At 38.2% G+C, this 19,309-nt stretch overlaps 1 protein-coding gene across 1 annotated transcript; it reads left to right on the forward strand.

Annotated features, from left to right (window-relative positions):
* Nucleotides 1-1,452: 1,452 nt before the first annotated feature.
* dnajc24 (DnaJ (Hsp40) homolog, subfamily C, member 24) lies at nt 1,453-18,611 on the forward strand. The gene is made up of 5 exons (XM_026946392.3): nt 1,453-1,611; nt 3,085-3,196; nt 10,430-10,568; nt 16,740-16,808; nt 18,149-18,611. Exons 2-5 carry the CDS (start codon nt 3,089-3,091, stop codon nt 18,283-18,285), a joined length of 453 nt encoding a protein of 150 aa, XP_026802193.1. The 5' UTR covers nt 1,453-1,611; nt 3,085-3,088; the 3' UTR covers nt 18,286-18,611.
* The last annotated feature ends 698 nt before the right edge of the window (nt 18,612-19,309 follow it).

Raw genomic sequence — 19,309 nt, forward strand, 5'->3', positions numbered from 1 at the left:
AACCAAATTTTGGTCAAAAAGCTATATATATATATATTTTTGCCAGAATTTAGCAACATCCAAAAGGTTCTTCCAGACATCTTTACAACTACTACATTTGAGTGAAAAGTCTATACACCCTACTCTGAAATGAAGAAGAAAATGAAGAAATGAGTTAGGTTTTATGGGCAGCATGGTGGTGCAGTGGATGGTGTTACCACCTCACAACTCTGAGGTTCCTATTTCGATCCTGAGCTCAGGTTACTGCCTGTGTGGAGTTTTACATGTTCTCCCCACGTTCATGTGAGATTCCTTAAGGTTCTCCAGTTTCCTCCCACCTCCCAAAAACACAGCAGTAGTGTGGATTGACTTTGCTAAAATAGGTGTGAGTGTGTGTGTGCGATGGACTGGCATCCCATTCATGGTGTATTCCTGCATCATGGCCAGTGCTCCAGGGATAGACTCCCGATCCACCACAACCCAGGATAAAATGCTCACTGAAGATGAATGAATGAGTTTTACATGCTGCTTCCTTATCATAACAAAATGATCAAAATGTGTATGGTAAGATATTAACAATAAAACAATATGAATCATATTTATTTAACTATACAAATATGAACTTTTATTCTTCTACCTTTTAGGACTTTTCTGGATTTTTGTATTTTCTTTTCTTTCTTTCTTTCGTTCTTTTTTTTTTTTTTTTAAAGCTATTTTCCTCATCTGCTTTGGCATTGCCCTGATGTCTATGTATCTTAGTCCTTAAACATTATAAATATGTTTAATATGTTAAGAAATATTCATTCACTGTATACAGATACATGCTTTCTTGTTTAGGTCTTATGATTTCAGTTTTCATGTCTGACTTCTCTTGACTGATGACAGGAAGTTATTTAAGGAATTTTTCATGCTTTACATCCTGACTATTTTAATTAATTACACACCTTTGACTTTTTTAAAATTAATTAGACACCTTCATGATATCGCATGCAAATAAATCAGCTGGAGCGTGTTAATGTGTGGATCCAAACCTCTGGTCTTGCTCTTAAAGATAAATGCTGATTTAGATGTAATTATTATAGCAGGTTCTAAACATAAATACACCATTAAATGATAATAGAATTGTGTTTTGCAGAAAAACTGTAAACAGAGGATTAAAAAACATTTATTTATTGTGACTTATTTATTTATTTAATTTTTTTCACTCATGAGCCATCACTCAAAAACTGTCCTTGGCTGTGGTTTTGCCATGACGTATCACTTCGTTTCCATGGAAACCGCGTGCTCGCTCTGTATGGTGTATTCCTCTCTATGTCAGCCGGGTAGAAACTGAAATTACACGCTTTTATTTTTGTTAAAGTGTGTAGAAAATGTATATAATAACAGTGAATAAATGGATATTATTCCTAAACTAATATTTACTCGCTGAGTACCATACTGTGACTGCTAAAGAAGTGTGTTTTATATTAGAGTACTCTGTGTTTCTACCGAGGCGGAATTAGTGGGACACCCGAGAAGCTAAGCTGCTGGTTAGCCTGTGCAGTTTGAGCCTAAGCAGAAAGACAGGAATATTCTCCTGACATGAGCTTCGCCTTTTCTCATTCTCATTTTGAGTCTGAGTTCACTGTCACGGTTTGTATAATACCACTTTAAGTGTTTTTTTATACTGCTGTATGGGTTGTTACTTTAGCTACTGCGCTAGCTAGTTAGCCTGCTAATCACTTCAGCTAGCAGGAGCTTGTATCTAATTGCTTGACAAACTGTCTGAATGAAGTATTTTAATTATCACAGAAGAAGCTTGCTTAACTTTCATACTTTTAACATAATTAAGTTTTCTTTTAAAAGTTAAATATCTGTCAAGGAAAAGATATTTCTGACTACCATCAAAACCATCAAAATGTGGTTTTAGCTCTTGTATGTGTTCATTTATATGTAAAGTTATATGTAAAGTAAGGAGTCTCCAGTGTCAGCACTTTGTAACAGTCAGAGGTAAAACTGTAACTTTAAGTTTGCTACATTTTCAGACAATTTGTATGTAAAATCATCAATAGCTCAGCTAGGGTCATATTATTAGTGTTTTCTTTTTTGTGCATTACACTTGGGAAAACTCTTCCTGGTGATTTCACAGACCTGACTACCATTGTTGTATTTACAAAAAAAGTTAAAAGTGATCATTTAAGCTTTAATTATAATGTTTGCCTATTTACATATAACTACTGTTACATTTTATGTTATATACTATAGTTTTATGTGTCTTGTATACACTTATGAGTGTTGATATGAAAATATTACTGTTCTTAAACATTCAGTTAGACATGGGCAATCATATCAAGACAAAAAAATCATATCAAGACATTGCAGTGATACATGACATGTATCAGGATAACAAACATCCAGTTAAACAAACTGCCAGCAAAACTCTAGGGTTTAATTAAAAAAAAAAAAACACTTTGTTCAATAATATTTAATGGTTACAAAAATGAATAACACTCAAGTGTCGTAAAAAAAAAAAAAATCCATTCAAAACGGTTTAATTTTACAATTTGAAAGATTCAGTAAAAAATATAACATGTAATTTGCTGCTTTCAGAGTTTGCAATCAGTTCTACATTCACCAGAGACTGGTGATAGAAATTATCTAAATCATAAACCATCATAAAAATAAGGTTTATTAAAAGGTTTTGTCCCTGGTTCCCTGTAGGACTAGTGGTTAGGCCTCGGTGCTCTGACCCCCGCGGCCAGGGAACCAATCCCAGCCTCTGGGGTTGCACATGACTGTGCACTCCCAGTGCCGGTCCCAAGCCCGGATAAAAATTTGGGAGGGTTGTGTCAGGAAGGGCATCCGGCATTAAAAACTGTGCCAAATCAAATATACAGGCCAATGATCCACTTTGGCGACCTTTAACGGGAGCAGCCAAAAGAAGAAGAACAACAAAGGATTTTGTCCCTGTTAAACATATAAAGAGTGATAGTGATAATAATATAGTGTTAAAGCCAGAGGATCAACACACTGTACTGCAAACCACTTCAGTGAAACCTTTAAGCTGCTCTAAATAACCCACAGACATGACATTAAATAAATAGAAGTTCCTTATTTGTTGTGCAGGAGTATGTCAAATGCTCGGGATCTAGAGAAGAACTGGTACTCCATACTTGGTGCGACTCCCACTGACGATTTACCAGAGCTGAAACAGAGGTATCAGAGACTGGTCCTTATGGTACGTTGCTTTCTTTTCTGACTTTCTCTTTGAACGACTCACAGGTAGCTACTTGATTTCAAATGTTCAGTTCAGTGGCATTGGTTTTACCCTACCTCTATCTATGGAGATGATTTGATAAAAAAAAATGTATATTTTTTTTCCCTTAAGACTGTGCTGTGTACTTTTGTCTAGTTATGCATTCGTTGAACCATATGGGGTTTTTCAGCATCTTGGATAGTCTTGCTTATAGGGTTTCTGACACTGTATGAGACACTGTATATAAATGGACTAATTGATAGCTAAAAACAGTAGCAGCAGGTACATCTTCAAGGTTCATCCAGAACCACTGGTATCGGAACCAGTTTCATTGGTTGCATAAAAGCATGAGACAAGGCAGAAATACAGGGGTGGAATAGTCAGTAACCCGGATTCCCAGATTTCATGTCCAGGTTTTAGTACACTATATGGCCAAAAGTGTGTGGTCACCTAACCATCACACGCATATGTGCTTGTGGAACATCCCATTCCAGAGTTGGTCCCCCTTTGCTGTTATAATAACCTCCACTCTTCTGGGAAGGCTTTCCTCTAGATTTTGGAGCGTGGCTGTGGGGATTTGTGTTCATTCAGCTACAAGAGCATTAGTGAGGTCAGGCACTGATGTTGGGTGCGGAGGCCTGGGGTTCAGTTGGCTTTCCAGTTCATCCCAAAGGTGTTGAGGTCAGGGCTCTGTGCAGGACACTCGAGTTCTTCCACTCCAAACTTCTCAAACCATGTCTTCATGGAGATCACTTTGTGCACAGGGGCATTGTCATGCTGGAACAGGTTTGTGCCTCTTAGTTCCAGTGAAGGGAAATTGTAATGCTTCAGCATACAAAGACATTCAATGGTCTATCCACATACTTTTGGCCATATAGTGTAGCTGACCATATATTATTACTTTATATCTTCTACTAGTTTTTTTCACTTGATTGGTTAGGTTTCCAGGCAACCAGAACTTGGGACTGGTCAGCGCATTACAGCTTCTCCTTACCTGGTGTCCTAGCTAATGATTTATCATTTGTCCACCCCTGGTAGTATGGGGAAAATAAATCTTCCAAGTGAGTTGTTTCTGCTAATAGGTCTATTAGATGGAGGGGAATATGACAGGAAGGAGGATGCTGCGATGGCAAACACACAATGGCTTTGTCAGTGAAATGGACCTGATTGACTGCACTGGACAGAAACCATCAGTTTCCTCTCCACATGAGTTCACAGAGATGCAGTGGACATCAGGGCAGCATGGAAAACATAGCAGAAGTGTAAAAGCAGTGCTTTTAAGATGATCTTAATATTATACAATGACCTGTTGTATCAGCGTTTCACCAATTATCCACCTTCACTGAATTCTGCACAGAGCTACTGTTTATAGAGAGCTGATTTTTAATTTAAATTCATTTCGTTAAGACGAGAAATACAATTCACACTGAGATTTTCTCTGTTATTACACAACTGAGCAATGGTAATAGTGTTTTTCATCCGTGTCTGTAGTATTTGTATAACTGCCACACACAAGAAAAGGCCAGAACATAGAGATTTCTTAGAGGAAGTACATTTTCGTAAATAAACCTTAAAAATATTACATGAATTCAAAGCTACACTGATTATGCTGGTCTGAGGATATGACATGTGAGAGAAAGTCTTATCAAGTTTAGTGTTATGGTGTTTTATCCAACTTTTTGACACTATATTTTTACAAATTACTGAATGGCAAAGTGAATTTTCTTACCAACTCCATTTAAAAGCAGATAGCTGAAGTGTACTGTCACTGTGGAGCTAAATGGTATTTATTGTGTCCTCCTTAAAAATGTGGCAGCTTTTCTAGGAATATCAGAACAGGTGGTGCAAAAACACCACCAACTCCCTTACAGAGTGTGTGTGTGTATGTGTGTACTTTGTATATGCAGTATGTGTGTATGTATGGACTGACATTAGGTGGCAGTAGCGTGATGCTGCTGGCCTTTACTGTGGCCCCTGAGCAGCGTGTGAGTGTGTTTCCCTGCCGTGTGATGATGTATGGGCTGCGCCGGCGAGCGCTCCAAATTGGCCGGCCCTTTATATTGTGCTTCTGCTCTCCAAGCTCCATTAGGCCCGGTAAATGAATATTTTACAACGCGTGCAAAGGGACAGCAATTAAAGCGTGTAACTCCGGAGAGGAAGCAGGGAAGGAGAGAGAGAGAGAGAGAGAGAGAGGGAGAGAGAGGGAGAGAGAGGGAGGGTGAGAGGGCAGAAGCGACATCTCCCGTTCAGCACTGTATTTATGGTGAGCACCTGGACTGCGTCAGGTGAAGGTGCGAGAGCAACGGAGTGGAAAACGTGGGGTGGCGATGGGGGGTGGGGGGGGGGGGGGGGATTGACACATCACATGTCTTGACTCTAATATAAGGCTGTATAGAACCCATTTCTGCCCTAACATATGTTAAACTGTACGCATGAGTGGATATGGATCTTATTTTCACGGATCCATCATGCATAATTGATGTCACTGTTATTAGTAGTTTCTTTAACAACTTACTTTTGATTTCTTTAAATAGTATTTCAGGATGATAATATGCTCATACTTCCAAATAATGATGGCTAAAAGAGCCATTAAAATATTCTGTGCAGCTTCCTGTCTGGCCACAGAGGAGAGCAGGGATGCAGGACTTGTCCACTCCTGCTGGACATAAAGCACCCAGGGAGATGTTTGTGTTTCTGTATCCCTTGTCTGCACTGCAGGGGAATCTCTGACTGCAGAGAGAGTCAGGAACTTTCAGCCTGAAGACTTCACCTCCTCACCGAGCGAGCCGAGAGTCATGCTGCTAGTGTTGCTTTGACGCTTCCCACTGTTAGTGGCCTTTAACACGGATGCCTTTTCCTCTCAGGATGTTGCGTTGTGCCTTTAGTAGGTGTGACACGAGCACCGCTGTGGCTGGAAAGATGTGTGTTTATGGAATAGCAACTTTATTCAGGAGTAACATTTGTTTTTTTTTTTTTTTACCAAATAAAAAATAGGCTATGCATTAGTGCAGAGCGGCTGTTTTACGATGTAAGATAGTTGGGTTCTAATGATTCTCTCAGACTGCTGAGAATAGTTTTGAGGAAATAGGTAGTAGAATTCTGGAGAAAAAAAACTTGTCTTTATCATCTGGGCTCTTGAAATCTGGATATGATGATCACTACATTGTTTGGTTGATAAAATCCCCTTCCGATAGGTTTACCGGCAAAAAGCACGCCAATTAGTAAGGAATAAAACACTTGGGGTTGTGCTGTTATAGGAAAATAATCAATAACAGGGCTAGACGTTAAGCGGAGCTACTGTCATAACCCTGAAGTTGATTATTTTCCAATAATATGCACATTTTTGATTTTTTAAAGAACATGTAGTTTTTATCATTTTATAGTTACATTTAATGTTGTGCAATATCCACCAAACAAATTAGTTCCTGTTATAACCACAAAGTCCACTGTCCTTAAGACTTTCCTGTGGCAGAAAGCTTCAATTTACAGCTTTACCTCTGACTGTTACAAAGCGCTGGCACTGGAGACTCCTTCCGTAAACTCTAAATTAATGTCTTCTCACAAAGAAATCTTCACCATATCAACAATTACACCCGTTTTAAACTCTGTTTATGGGCAATGTCCAGCACAGAAAGCCACAGAGAAGTGAAAGTTGTTACTATGGAAACGATAACGTATTAGAACAAGCACATTAATAGAAACTTTGCAGCCATTGTCGGAGCTGCTGTTATAGAAAATTAATCAACACCAATCTGAAGAATTCCACAATGTAACTCAAAGTTATAACTTTAAATTGTTAAAAAAAAAAAAAAAAGAAAGAAAGATTCAGTACATAATTTTTATGTGATTGACTTTTTCCAATCAGAGTTTGATTGATACAAAAATACCGCCGATACCTGTGATATCTCATAAAAATTTTTTTTTAATTATCACAATATTGATATTATAATATCCTATTGCCCAGCTGTAACTATGGGTTATTCAGTGTTAAAGAAATACTTACAATACCAATAATCCACTCTGAATAACATATTTATTGCAATTTCAGTATCATCGTCAAGTATTCATCGCCCAGCCTTAATGTTGTATGACTGGAGTTTTTTTTTTTTCCTTGTTTTTGTATAACCAACTTAAAAGCTGCTCACAGATAACACTTACAATAACTCTCCTGAACCAGGACTTGAATTTTTCCTGCCTTTTGGCCTATAGCTTGCTCCGTGTCTCTGATCTGCGAGCAGGTTCCCACACCCAGTGTAAGTCAGTGTAATCCTCTCTGCAGGGATCCCATGTATCCGAGATCAACGGAATCAAAGGTGCTTGTGATCGGACCATTCTCGTAGCTTTAATTAAGAAGAGCTTTGAGTGAGGCAAAGACGGAAACTTTTAACTCAAGATCTGAATTCTGCTGCGTTCAATGCAGCTCTAGTTCAAAAGAAGATTGTACGCTGATGGATAGATTAAAGGCCGAGGGTGTCCCTTTAAGAAGCTGACCAATAGATGTCCAAATTAGTGGACGCTGTTAGCCTAATTAGGGAACGAGGACAATATCGATGTTGTATCTATGTTGACGGATTGTTCCAAATATAGTATATTGTGGTTTTATTGCTATCGTCTTTGCGATATGTTCTGTGATATATTTAAATGAAATAAATATGATGGAATGTGATGGCACAGTTAAAGGACTAGTTTGGTGAAAACTCAAACTTATGGCATATGGCATTTATTTCATTGGAGCATTTTAATCGTTGCATTACAGTGGTGCATCACAAGCCGCAAAAATAGCGTCAATTCGTCTTGGCATCAATTCTACAAGTCACTGGAGCGATGAACACCGTTCTTCCAGAAGATTTTCTCTCAGTTGGTGTTTTGATGATGATGGTGGAGAGCGCTGTCCAACACATCGCTCCAAACTCTCCCATAACTGTTCACTTGGGTTTTAGTGACCGTGAAGGCAATAGTATATGATTTATCATCATTTTAATCCTCATTCACTGACTCCTTGTGCATGAATGGAGGCGGAGTCATCTTGGGAGAGACCACGCCCCATCAGGATAGAAATCGTAGGATTGTAGGATAAAGGTGATCCCTCTAAGAGAACAAGTGGAGGCACAGCATAACACAGACACTGACGATGGATTTAATTCACCACCATTTTGTTTATTGGCCTAAATAATATGAAAAAATATGAAAAAATAATATGAGAAAAAGGTTGGGAACCCCTGATAGAGGCTAAAGCTACATGAAGTAATTGGGTGGTGTCTGCATTACTGGGGCAGGTATCGACATGGAAATATCGATTGTCTCGTCGCACCAGAAAGTTCATATCAGTTCATCCCTAAATACAGCATCATGTGACGATAGCGATGGAGCTTCCTGTTCCGCAATGTAGCGTGTGAAATATGTAGCACAGGGAAAGATTTCTTCTCTTCTCCTCTCTTTTCTCCTTGTTTCTTTTTGTTTCTTCTTGTGTCTTCTCATCTTGCCTCTTCTGGTCTTTTCTTCTCTACACATCTCAGCTAATCTCTTCTAGTCTTCTCATTTCTTCTCTTCTCATTTCATCTCTTCTTGTGTCTTCTCTTCTCGTCTCATCTCATTGCTTATGCTCTTCTCTTCTCTTCTCATGTCCCTCTTTTTATTTCCTTCTTGCTCTTTTAGGCTGTATCACTGTGATCCCCGAGATGGTTTGTAATAGACGGGTGAGCACTTGGCAGAGGCAGCAGGGAGCAAACACACCCCCTCTATTCTCGTTCAGCCACAATGCAAAAATGCTGCTTCAGACTTAACGCTGCGCAGTCCTCGTTCATTATTCAGCGAGGAAGGTAGAATTTCAGCTTGATGTCATTTCCGTCATGGAAGTCCATTCACGTGGACAGCTCGTCCATTAAAGACTGAAAACTCCATCAAATATTTCACCAAAAGATACAATGAAGTAGTGGAGAAAAAAATCATTAGAATGCACAGCCACTCTTAAATTTTTAATTAGTTTTTTAAAGTAATTACTCGAAATGGTTAGTTGAATTCCCGGTTACTTAAAATGAGAAATATAATTGTGGCAGACAGTAATTGGCCAGTCTGAGACTGATGGTTATTCTAGTCCACTGTAGTTGCCATGCATCATTGTTTGACTTTGGCAGTGGTTCAGCTTCTAAACTACAGCAAACACACACACACACACACACAAGCAACACTCTGTTCGCCACATTGTAATCAGTGGCCATTTGAATGCCTGGTAGAAAAGATCAGTTTGTCCTCTTCATCCTCTTCAAACCTCTCATGAACCAGAGAAAAACAGTGACCATCAGGAGCAAAACTTCCACCCCATGCTAACAGGAACCTCGAAAAGACTCTACAGCTCTTTCTTCTAACATTCTTCTGACACTAGTAGATAAATATTGTAGTAACAGTCATGGTATAACACACAAAGGCAATCTGTTACAGTATTTAGATCTTAATCATCTTATTGTTTTTGGATCTGAAGAAGCTGCTCTCTTTTTAGACCGTGTATCTTTATCTTCTTTATTTTTGTGGACAAAATGTGTTTACTTTGATTCAGCTTCCTCCTCCAGTCAGTTTTTAACAATGTTTCGATGAGTTCGTATGCTCTTAAAGGTTAAAACGACCTCCCATTTAGTAAAAATCTAGTGTGACTTTGTGTTTTTCACATCCAAAAAATGGTTTAGCACTAAAGACAAACACGGTGTTGCTTTACAAAGCTATGTAGCTAGTTACGTAGTCATAATATTGTTATATACAGGCTTCACAATATTAAGGGCTGCATAAAATTAGAACATCAACTCTGCATATTAATCTACAACCCCAAGTAAGTGTGAACTGAATGTGTGAATAATAATCAACAAATGTCTCATGTGGAACACATGTGAAATTTGTGTTACAGGTTAAAGATAGACAAAATTGTCTATAGATTTTTGATTCTTGAAATTATCGTCCTGGCTTTGCACACGTGATTACGTTATTCAAGAAATTCTTGTTTCTAGTTTAGAAATGAAACAATTTTTTAAGGATAACGAGTTAGCCATTTTCTTCAGAGAGAAAAACACAACAGCTGTAGCTGCTTATTTGGTTACGTTAATCCCATAAAGACTGGGACATTATTGTAATATATATATATAATATATAATATATTATCATTCCTATTGCTAATCAGTTGTGTCTCTCAAGAATAGTTTTGAACACTGCCACTTTTGTCATCGGTAGTTTCACCCAGATAAACAGAAGCCTGGCCTATCAGAAGAAGAGGCGGGGCTGAGGCTGCAGAGGTTCATAGACGTGGATCAGGCCTGGAAGATCCTGAGCAACGAGGAGAGCAGGAGAGAGTTTGACCTACAGCTGCGTGGTAGGTTCCTTCTGCTTCTGAAACAAGGACACACGGCATCATCAGTTATACAGTTCGAAGCTCCTTTATAGTAAGGAGCGCTTTTCAGATCAGACAGGAATCAACCTGAGCTACACTGAGCATGAGAGCCTGAGAATCTGCTTCGTTTTCCAGGGATAATCTAACAAAGAGGTGGCATAAGGAAGGAATAATCCACCTTGTATGCAGTTATTGGAAAATAATTATCATCGGGGTAGCAAAATGTCCCAAAGTGCTTTATTCCACTTATATCACAGAAATTTGCCAGCAGTTACTTTTTTTAGTTAAAGGATGACACATCATACTTTTTATCCATTTATAGTTATGTTTAATGTTGTGGATCACCTGTAAAACAAGTAAGTTCATGTTATCACTTAAATGATAACCGCTATAAACATTCCCTTACTTTCTCTTAAATTTTAAGACAGAAAAATGCCTCTGGCCTGAAGACTTTCCTGTGACACTAGACACTCCTGATGATCCGCAGCGCAGGGTGGAGTTATGAGTCACTCGTTCAGAAAGGTCAGATGAGAAAGGCCAGGCTGTTAACTAGGCCAATTCAAATAACATAATTATTTTGCATCTAGGTTTTTGTTGTTGTTATTAAAGCAGCAACAATATAAGCAATATTATCAGCTTTCACGTCTTCAAAGTTGAGTTAGTGAAGCACTGAGCAAGAAATTGACTTAAAGCTAAAGATGAAAGACTGCAAAAGACAGAAATGAGGAATTAGAGATGGGGTTATGGGAAACATAGCACATTTAAAGATGTGCAGCATAACAGTCGCCCTCTCTCCCTCTGGAAGAGAGAAAGAGAGAGGGAGGGGGAACGAGAGAGTGAGAGAGAGAGAAAGAGAAAATGTAGGTCAGGTCTATCACACATGGCCTATTCTTATATGAAGTGATAGGCTGTGTCTCTCCCCACTTGCCTGAGGAAAGAGCTCCCCTAGTCCTCCATTACGAGCTTCAATAAATGTACACGCAGGGCCTGGTGCACCGTTAGGGTGGGGGCCGTCTTTAGGGACGGCCATACTCCAAGTGCCCTATTTTTATTTATTTTTAATCTAGCTTTATGAGGGTTTATTGAAATTTGTTGAAAAATATTTATAATAAAATTTGAATGAATAATTTTTAATTATTAAATAGTTATTAATACAAATTATATAATGTATCTGATAAATATTATATATCTAATAATAATAATAATAATAATAATAATAATAATAACAATAATAATCAACGATTATTTTCATGTTTTATAATAATTAAAATATAATAATTGTTTTTTTCAATGCATATTTTATACCCATTGTTATTATTATTATTATTATTATTATTATTATTATTATTATTATTATTATCATTAAGTTACTCTGTCCCACTCTGAGGTGTTAGTCTGAAGGTTACAGGTAGTAACTACTCTGATTGAAGCTCCTGCAGCTCTGGGACTGTGTGATGGATTCGGCTGTAATTAACGCTCAGATTGATTCGAGCTCAAAGCGTGTGCTAATCCGGTCCTAACTGAAGCCTGCAGTGGTTTGCTCTACAGCTAAATGTGAGTAGTTATTGACTGGCTACTGTTTGATCTCAGCTTCAGTGGCTCGAGTGGAAGAGCACAGTGTTGTTGTTTAAGCCTGACACTGTTTACAATGCTAAGAATATTCAGCTGTTTTAATATTCACTCAGTTATGCAAGTAAGATGCAGTCATGAATATTTAAATTAGCTGTTCTTTATAGATGAATATGAAGCAATGAGATGTTAGTTATATACTAATATATACAACTGACATCCCATTTCTTATATACTAATAACAGTCATGCTGCATTAAAAAACCTGTTTGATTACAATGTATTTAACGTAGAAATTTTTTTTTAATTTTTTATATCGATAATAAATGAGGAAAAAATGTAAAAGGCTGTGAAAAATTGTAACAATTTACAGTTTTAAAGATTAAGTCCAACATTTTAACATCTGCTTTCGGTGACTTTGTAATTATTAAAGTAAAAGATAAAATTTGAATTAAAAAATAGCAATATCATTATGGGCAAAATACCTCAGAGGAGTTTATCATGACAGTTTATCACGATATTGATATTATATTATCATATCGCCCAGCCCTTCTATGTATATTGGGTGTAGTAGATACATATCATTATTAACTATTTACACAATAGTTAGTTAATTTGATTGGTTAAGAGGTGTTCCAAGAGTGCTGATATTTACTATAACCTCACTCCATTCATCTGTGTTCGGCACGTAAAATTCCACTTCCTAGTTCAAAACGGTTCCTACAGTAGAATTAGTGACATCATCAACTTTTCAGAAATGTAACATTTGATGTAAAATGTGAAAGCTCTCCAGATGAAGTTGAAAAGGAAGAAGAGATGCCAATTTTAAAGAAAGCACCTTTAACGGGAATGTCCAAAATCAGTGTGAGCTAGCTAACTAGCTCACTGACGTGCTATAAAGTGAGTGTGGCTTCTTTGGAGTCTATTTCCACTAGCGGAGCAAAAATAAACAGAACATTTGGCCATATTGTGTGTGAAATGTCACTTACTCGATATTAATTTCTTGTTTATAGAACTGTTGTATTAAAGCAATATCGCACGAGCAAGAGTGCGGTTATACTGAATATCGGCATGGGCTTGTGCCTGCAGCCAAATCACAGCCGTGCTCATATTCAGTATAACCACACTCTTCTAGGAAGAAGTGACATTACGCAACCTACCCTCAACCTACCCTCTTATTTCGCATTTCTGTGTCCTTTCCCATTTATGCGAATTGGCTTATTCAGTGCAAATTTTGTCTGCGTCTTGTGAAAAAATTGGCTTGTTGAACATCCCATTCCAGATTTAGTCCCCCTTTGCTGTTATAAGAAAGGCTTTCCACTAGATTTTGGAGCGTGGCTGTGGGATTTGTGTTCATTCAGCCACAAGAGCATTAGTGAGGTCAGACACTGATGTTGGGTGAGGAGGTCTGGGGTTCAGTCGGTGTTCCAGTTCATCCCAAAGGTGTTCAGTGGGGTTGAGGTCAGGGCTCTGTGCAGGACACTCGAGATCTTCCACTCCAACCTTGACACACCATGTCTTCATGGAGCTCGCTTTATGCACAGGGGCATTGTCATGCTGGAACAAATTTGGGCATCTTTGTTCCAGTGAAGGGAAATTGTAATGCTACAGTGTACAAAGAAATTCTATACAATTGTGTGCTTCCGTTGTTGTGGCAACAGTTCGGGAAAGAACCACATATAGGTGTGATGCTCAGTTGTCCACTGACCATACTTTTGGCCATATAGTGTATTTTGAAATAAGTAGTGACTTTGAAATTTAGTACTGACTCTGATTTCTGAAACCTAGTACTGCATATATAATGATGTGAGGCCAGTGTGTGTCAACATTCGTCGGTCTTTTATTTATTTCTGTGTTTGTGTGCATGTGTTTGGTTTGCGTTTGGTTTGAATGGGTTGCTCGGCCAAGCCCTTCTTTCTTTCTCTCTTTTTATCTCGGGCTATTGCGCACTCATTCTTCGTAATTACTCATCGTTTTAGCTGTCAGCATCGTCTCATCGCTAAATAAACACTGGCTGTGACAGCGCTGCGCTTCGGGCCCATTTCTTATGATCGCTCTCATCCAGAACCAGAACTCACTGACCCGTGTGGACCCGCACCGACACCGATGTACCATCAAACCTCTTATTGGAGTTTAATGGTCTCTCTCTTGTCCTCAGATCTGTCACGTTTAGCTTACAAACCTGTCTTGATTGATACAGGCTCATATACTGAACATGTACTGCATTCTCATTTATTCTAACGACTTTACAATAAATGAATTTACAATATGAATTCTGTTTAGCTGAACAGTCAAGGCTGGATTAGAGTGTTTGAGTTCTAATGTTTACCTCATCCAAGACTTTCACTTTTGTTTTTTAAAAAAATAACTAAGCATTATTACAAAACATAAACGTGGTGCCTTTTAGGTTATTTGCAAACGCTAGCTAGAGGGTTTGCTAGCGAGATTATGCAAGTTAGCCAGCAAAGAAAAAGTAAAACTCCTCCACATCTACTGTTTATTCTTTTGTCATTCTGAATTTTTACTTTAAAGGCATGTTCAACACCACTGTTGATTTCTCGAATCTGACTGGTCTGAAGGCGTTGATTTATTTTCTGTAACAGAAGCTCTGACAGTAGGGTAGGCTGGAATTCAAGTCACAGGTTTATATTAATGTGCTTGTCCTAATACGTCATTAAAAAGCTTATGTAATGATTATGTAATGATTATTATGGTGATGTTTTCTGTGAAGAGCTGTTTATTTAATATTTATGGAAGGCATCTCCAGTGTCAGCACTTTGTAAAAGTCAGATATAGAGCTGTTTACAGACGCATGAAAGTCTTCAGCATTTAGGGCTTTGTGGTTTCTCAGTAATATGACAAACTGCATTTTTTTTCTGGAACTAACTTGTTTGCAGATGTTCAGAAGCATTAAATGTAACTATAAATGGATAAACATGCATCTTGCTATTTAATAAGTGAAACAATAGAAAATTGCTCTGGGATAAAAGCAATAAAACACATTGGCATGTGCTCTAATTGGAAAATATTCAACTTCAGGATGGTAACAATAACTCTGCTTTGTGTGTGGCAGTATCACACCACCACGTCATTGATTATTTTCCCATAATAGCATATTTCCAAAGTGTTTTTCCTTACATATTGTTTACTTTGTCTTCAGAACGGCACCCATAGTCAAACCCACAGAAATATCCAGCAATGGTGCGATGTAACAACAAATTTTGTTAGTTGATGTGTACCATAAGCTACTATAGGAGCCAACATAACTTATAGCACCTGCTAGAGCTACTATAAAATGTGTCTTACAGTAAAGAAACTATGGCAAATAAAGTTTATTTGAGATAATTCAGACCGGATGAGATGTGAACTTGCTCAGTTGAACATTTTTAACCATTTTAGAATGTTCAGAAAAGACTGCCCAATACCCTGTAGGGTATATTAATCATTATGTTCTTCATATATCCACGGTGATAAATATGCACGATGCCTTGACGGGTTAACGAGTACGTTTCACTAATTTGAGCGCTGTACATGCGAAATATGTTTCTGACGAGCCTTTTGTTCGACACATTTTTTTCATCTGCACCTCGAACCACTTTTTTTTTTTTTTTGACGGCTCAGGAATTAATGGTGCAAATTTCTTTGCCATACTTTAAAAATGATATGCAGCCCAAACTGTAATGGTGTGCGCTCAGGGCACTCTCCGGGCTAATTAAAGGCAAACATGTTGAAAAGTGGCACAGGACGTGCTAATTACCGTTCTCTCACAACGGCTGAGGGTTTTTTTTTCTTTCTTTCCGGGATGTGTTACATCTCGGGCTTTCATTCCTTCTCGTTTTTGCTCCTGTGACAATTAATTGTCATGTTTCATATTTTCATATTCAAGACGCTATCTTTCACACCATTAATATGTATTCAGATTTTGTGACAGCTCTTTTTTGGTGGAGCTTTTTGGGATTCTGTATATCCTGTGGCCTATCTCTCTATATCCTGTGGCTTCTTTCTTCTCTTTGTTTTTAGTGTGTTCAGATTAATGGCAGAAGCACACGATGATGTTTCACAACGGTTTTCTCTCAGTAAAATGGTCCAGTTCTTCCTCTCCTGGTCTTCACTGACGCATTTTTTCCAAGATTTCAGAAGCTTTTGAGGAACTAAAGGATTTCAGAAGGAGAACTACACAGTTCCTCTGTTCACTCCAGCTACACAAGGATTATTTACGTGTTAAAGTTTTTCATTTGCCCCTAGTGTAAAACCATATGTAGCAGAAACATTTTGTCAGCACTGACACGGTGACTCCGATATAAAATGAGTAATAATACATAAACACGATGATTTGATGCGTTACTACCCCAAAGGTGATTAGTTTCCTATGGCAGCATGTCCTGAAGTGATGCGTTTTAATGTTTTGGAACGTACGTATTCTTTAAAGTAATCAAGTCGCTTTCTTCTCTAATATAATTATACACGCAGTCTTTTTGTGCTCTTACCTAAGCTTTAATCAGCAGATTGAGTTCTAGCAATGGTTCAGTCTTATAATCCTGTGTGTTGTATGTTTGTGTGTGTGTGTGTGTGTGTGTGTGTGTAGCACATGAACTGAAACAAAGCTGGCCAGTGGATGCCTGCGTCACACTGGAGGACATGAACTGGGACAGCGGTGAGTACAGTTACATGAGGAATTCAAAGATCCAGCTCTTCTAACTACAGTCCAGAATTACACTTGTGCACACTAGAGCTACATGATATGGACAGAAAATGAGTGTTGGACCTATGACAGTTAGGAATATTTGTCCCAAATCCCAGATGTCTTTCTGTTCACTACTTATGCCGTCTATATAGGATGTACTGTATAACATATGCGCCACGTACTCCCTGCATAGTGCGCATCGTTTAATATTCAGAACAGAAAAAAAATATGGCAAATCCAGCAATGTCAAAGCCATCACAAAAACATCTCAAAGCCCACACCTTGACCAAAGTTCTCAGGGAACATGCTATGTCCAATTAAACATTTGAGTGAAACTGAGTCTCAGAAGCAGTGTTTTTATACTCTCACACTGTTGGGGTGGACTGTCAGATATGAAGCTTGCTGGGGGAAATGGAGATAACCGAGATAGCCTTTAGACTGCAATGCTGCACACGCAGGACATACTCAAGGATGGATTCATTTCATACTCAAGGATGGATTCATTTCATTCATTGGTTGAATATCCGACCATCAGATTATTATACACGTATAGTGGTGCTATGATCACTTTGTTATTCTTCATTCTAATAACGTTCTTACAATAAAGTTATTCATTATTATACTTATACAATGTGTGGCAGTTAACTTTCACAGACTTTCAGACAGAGTACGAATACATGTTTGTTTTTTGGTACTCGCCAAAACTGATAGTGAAATGAGTAGCCTACTTGATATTAATCAATCAGAGGCATCCTGGAACATTTAGTTTATCTCTGTTTGTTTAAAAAGTGGTCATGAAAAAATCCATTGTTCCTGCTACTAGGCTCCTTCTTTCTAACGTTAGCTAGTTAATTTTAAAGGAAGTGAATTAGCTAGCTGCATTAGTTAGCTTGGAATGAGTAGGGTTGCGGTGGAGAGGAACGGGTTTTGTTCCACTTCAGAAAAACGCTTTTGTACATCTGTAAGTAAAGTACGTTTTTGTTTTCATCATGACAATCCCTCATTGTTAATGACAGATAGTGGCTGATTGTCGAAAACAGCATACAGGGTAAGAGCTGTTATTTTCACTCACATAGCTTTATTTTGTTTACGCCACATTAAAAACACACCCATTCATTAACTCTTACAGATATTAGAATGCACATGCCTGGCCTCCTAACACAGTCATAACAGACCAAATTTCCAGTGTAGCTCTACAGTAGAAAAGAAGTGCTCTCGGCAGACCTGAGCTACACGCAATGCTTTGACATTGACTTTTGCCACCCAGTGAAGACTTCAGTGCTCTAATCAATATCTCACCTCTGTTTCAGAGAATGAGTGTTACACGTACAGCTGCCGCTGTGGTGGCGAATTTCTTCTGGAGAAGGAGGATGCAGAGGGGGATGAGGATGCTGTCGTGTGCTGCGACACGTGCTCGCTCAGCATCGAAGTGAAGAGAGCTACATGATGGAAGCATAAGCGTTCTTCCTCAACGAGGTGAACTCATCAACCTGGTGTTTCAGTGTCGTTCTTAACTCAGAGCTCATTATTGGGTACACCAAAGTAGTGCCTAATAATTGGCACCTCAGTATATGCCAATCATAGTACTATTACATTATTTAGATTTTTTTTTTTTAATTTGTCAAAATGGCAGAATAATGAAAAATGGTTCATATAAACTTGAAAACCTTTAGTGGTGAATATTCACGCACTATTTTTTTTATGTACAGTGATGCCCTGTATTGTAAAACATAGTTCATACACTGTGTATTTATTAAAAATGAAATTTGTATACTTTTGTGTCCTTTCTCGCTCTCTTTTGAAATTCTGTCACATGTTGAAAACCCTGGGCAACCCACTCCTTCAAACATAGTTCAGAAGTGAAGTATATAAATAAAATTCTTATTTACAACTACTTAGACTAAAGGGAAAAGAAACTTTTTTGTTATTGGCTGAACCGTCACTTTAATTCTCATATATCTCTACTTCACAGCAACTCTTTTAGGAAGTGGGTCATGTTATTCTCTTTCCTAAAAGCCCTCAGGTTATTTCCTCCAAGCTTCTTGTGCTCTTTTTCTCAGAACAACATGGCGTCCTTCCCCCAGCTTTTTAAAGACGCAGCTCACTAACTCCTCTTAACTTTACTTGTAAATAAATACGTTTTGGAATAAAACTGCCTCAGCACTTTGTTTGCAAAAAAAAAAACAACAATTTGTTTTGTCTTGTCTCTCTTTTTTCCCCCCAATAGTCAGGAATCCATGGAGTTTCGAAGGAACAAGGTCACGGGTTGATTAAGACTTCAAACACAGTCATTAGGCTTTTCGGTAAAAATCTGTCCTCTCTCAGAAAAAGCGGCTTGAGCAGAGCAAAAAGCGCGCTTTTCATCAGCGTCCCCTCCTGAAGCCGGACCTGCCAGTGGGCCTGCAGCAGACCGAACCCTAATCCATACTGACATCAATTAGGGATAATCTCATCACTTTTAGAGAGTGGGC

The sequence above is a fragment of the Pangasianodon hypophthalmus genome, chromosome 7 (assembly GCF_027358585.1).
Source record: "Pangasianodon hypophthalmus isolate fPanHyp1 chromosome 7, fPanHyp1.pri, whole genome shotgun sequence".
In the NCBI taxonomy this organism is placed as follows: Eukaryota; Metazoa; Chordata; class Actinopteri; order Siluriformes; family Pangasiidae; genus Pangasianodon; species Pangasianodon hypophthalmus.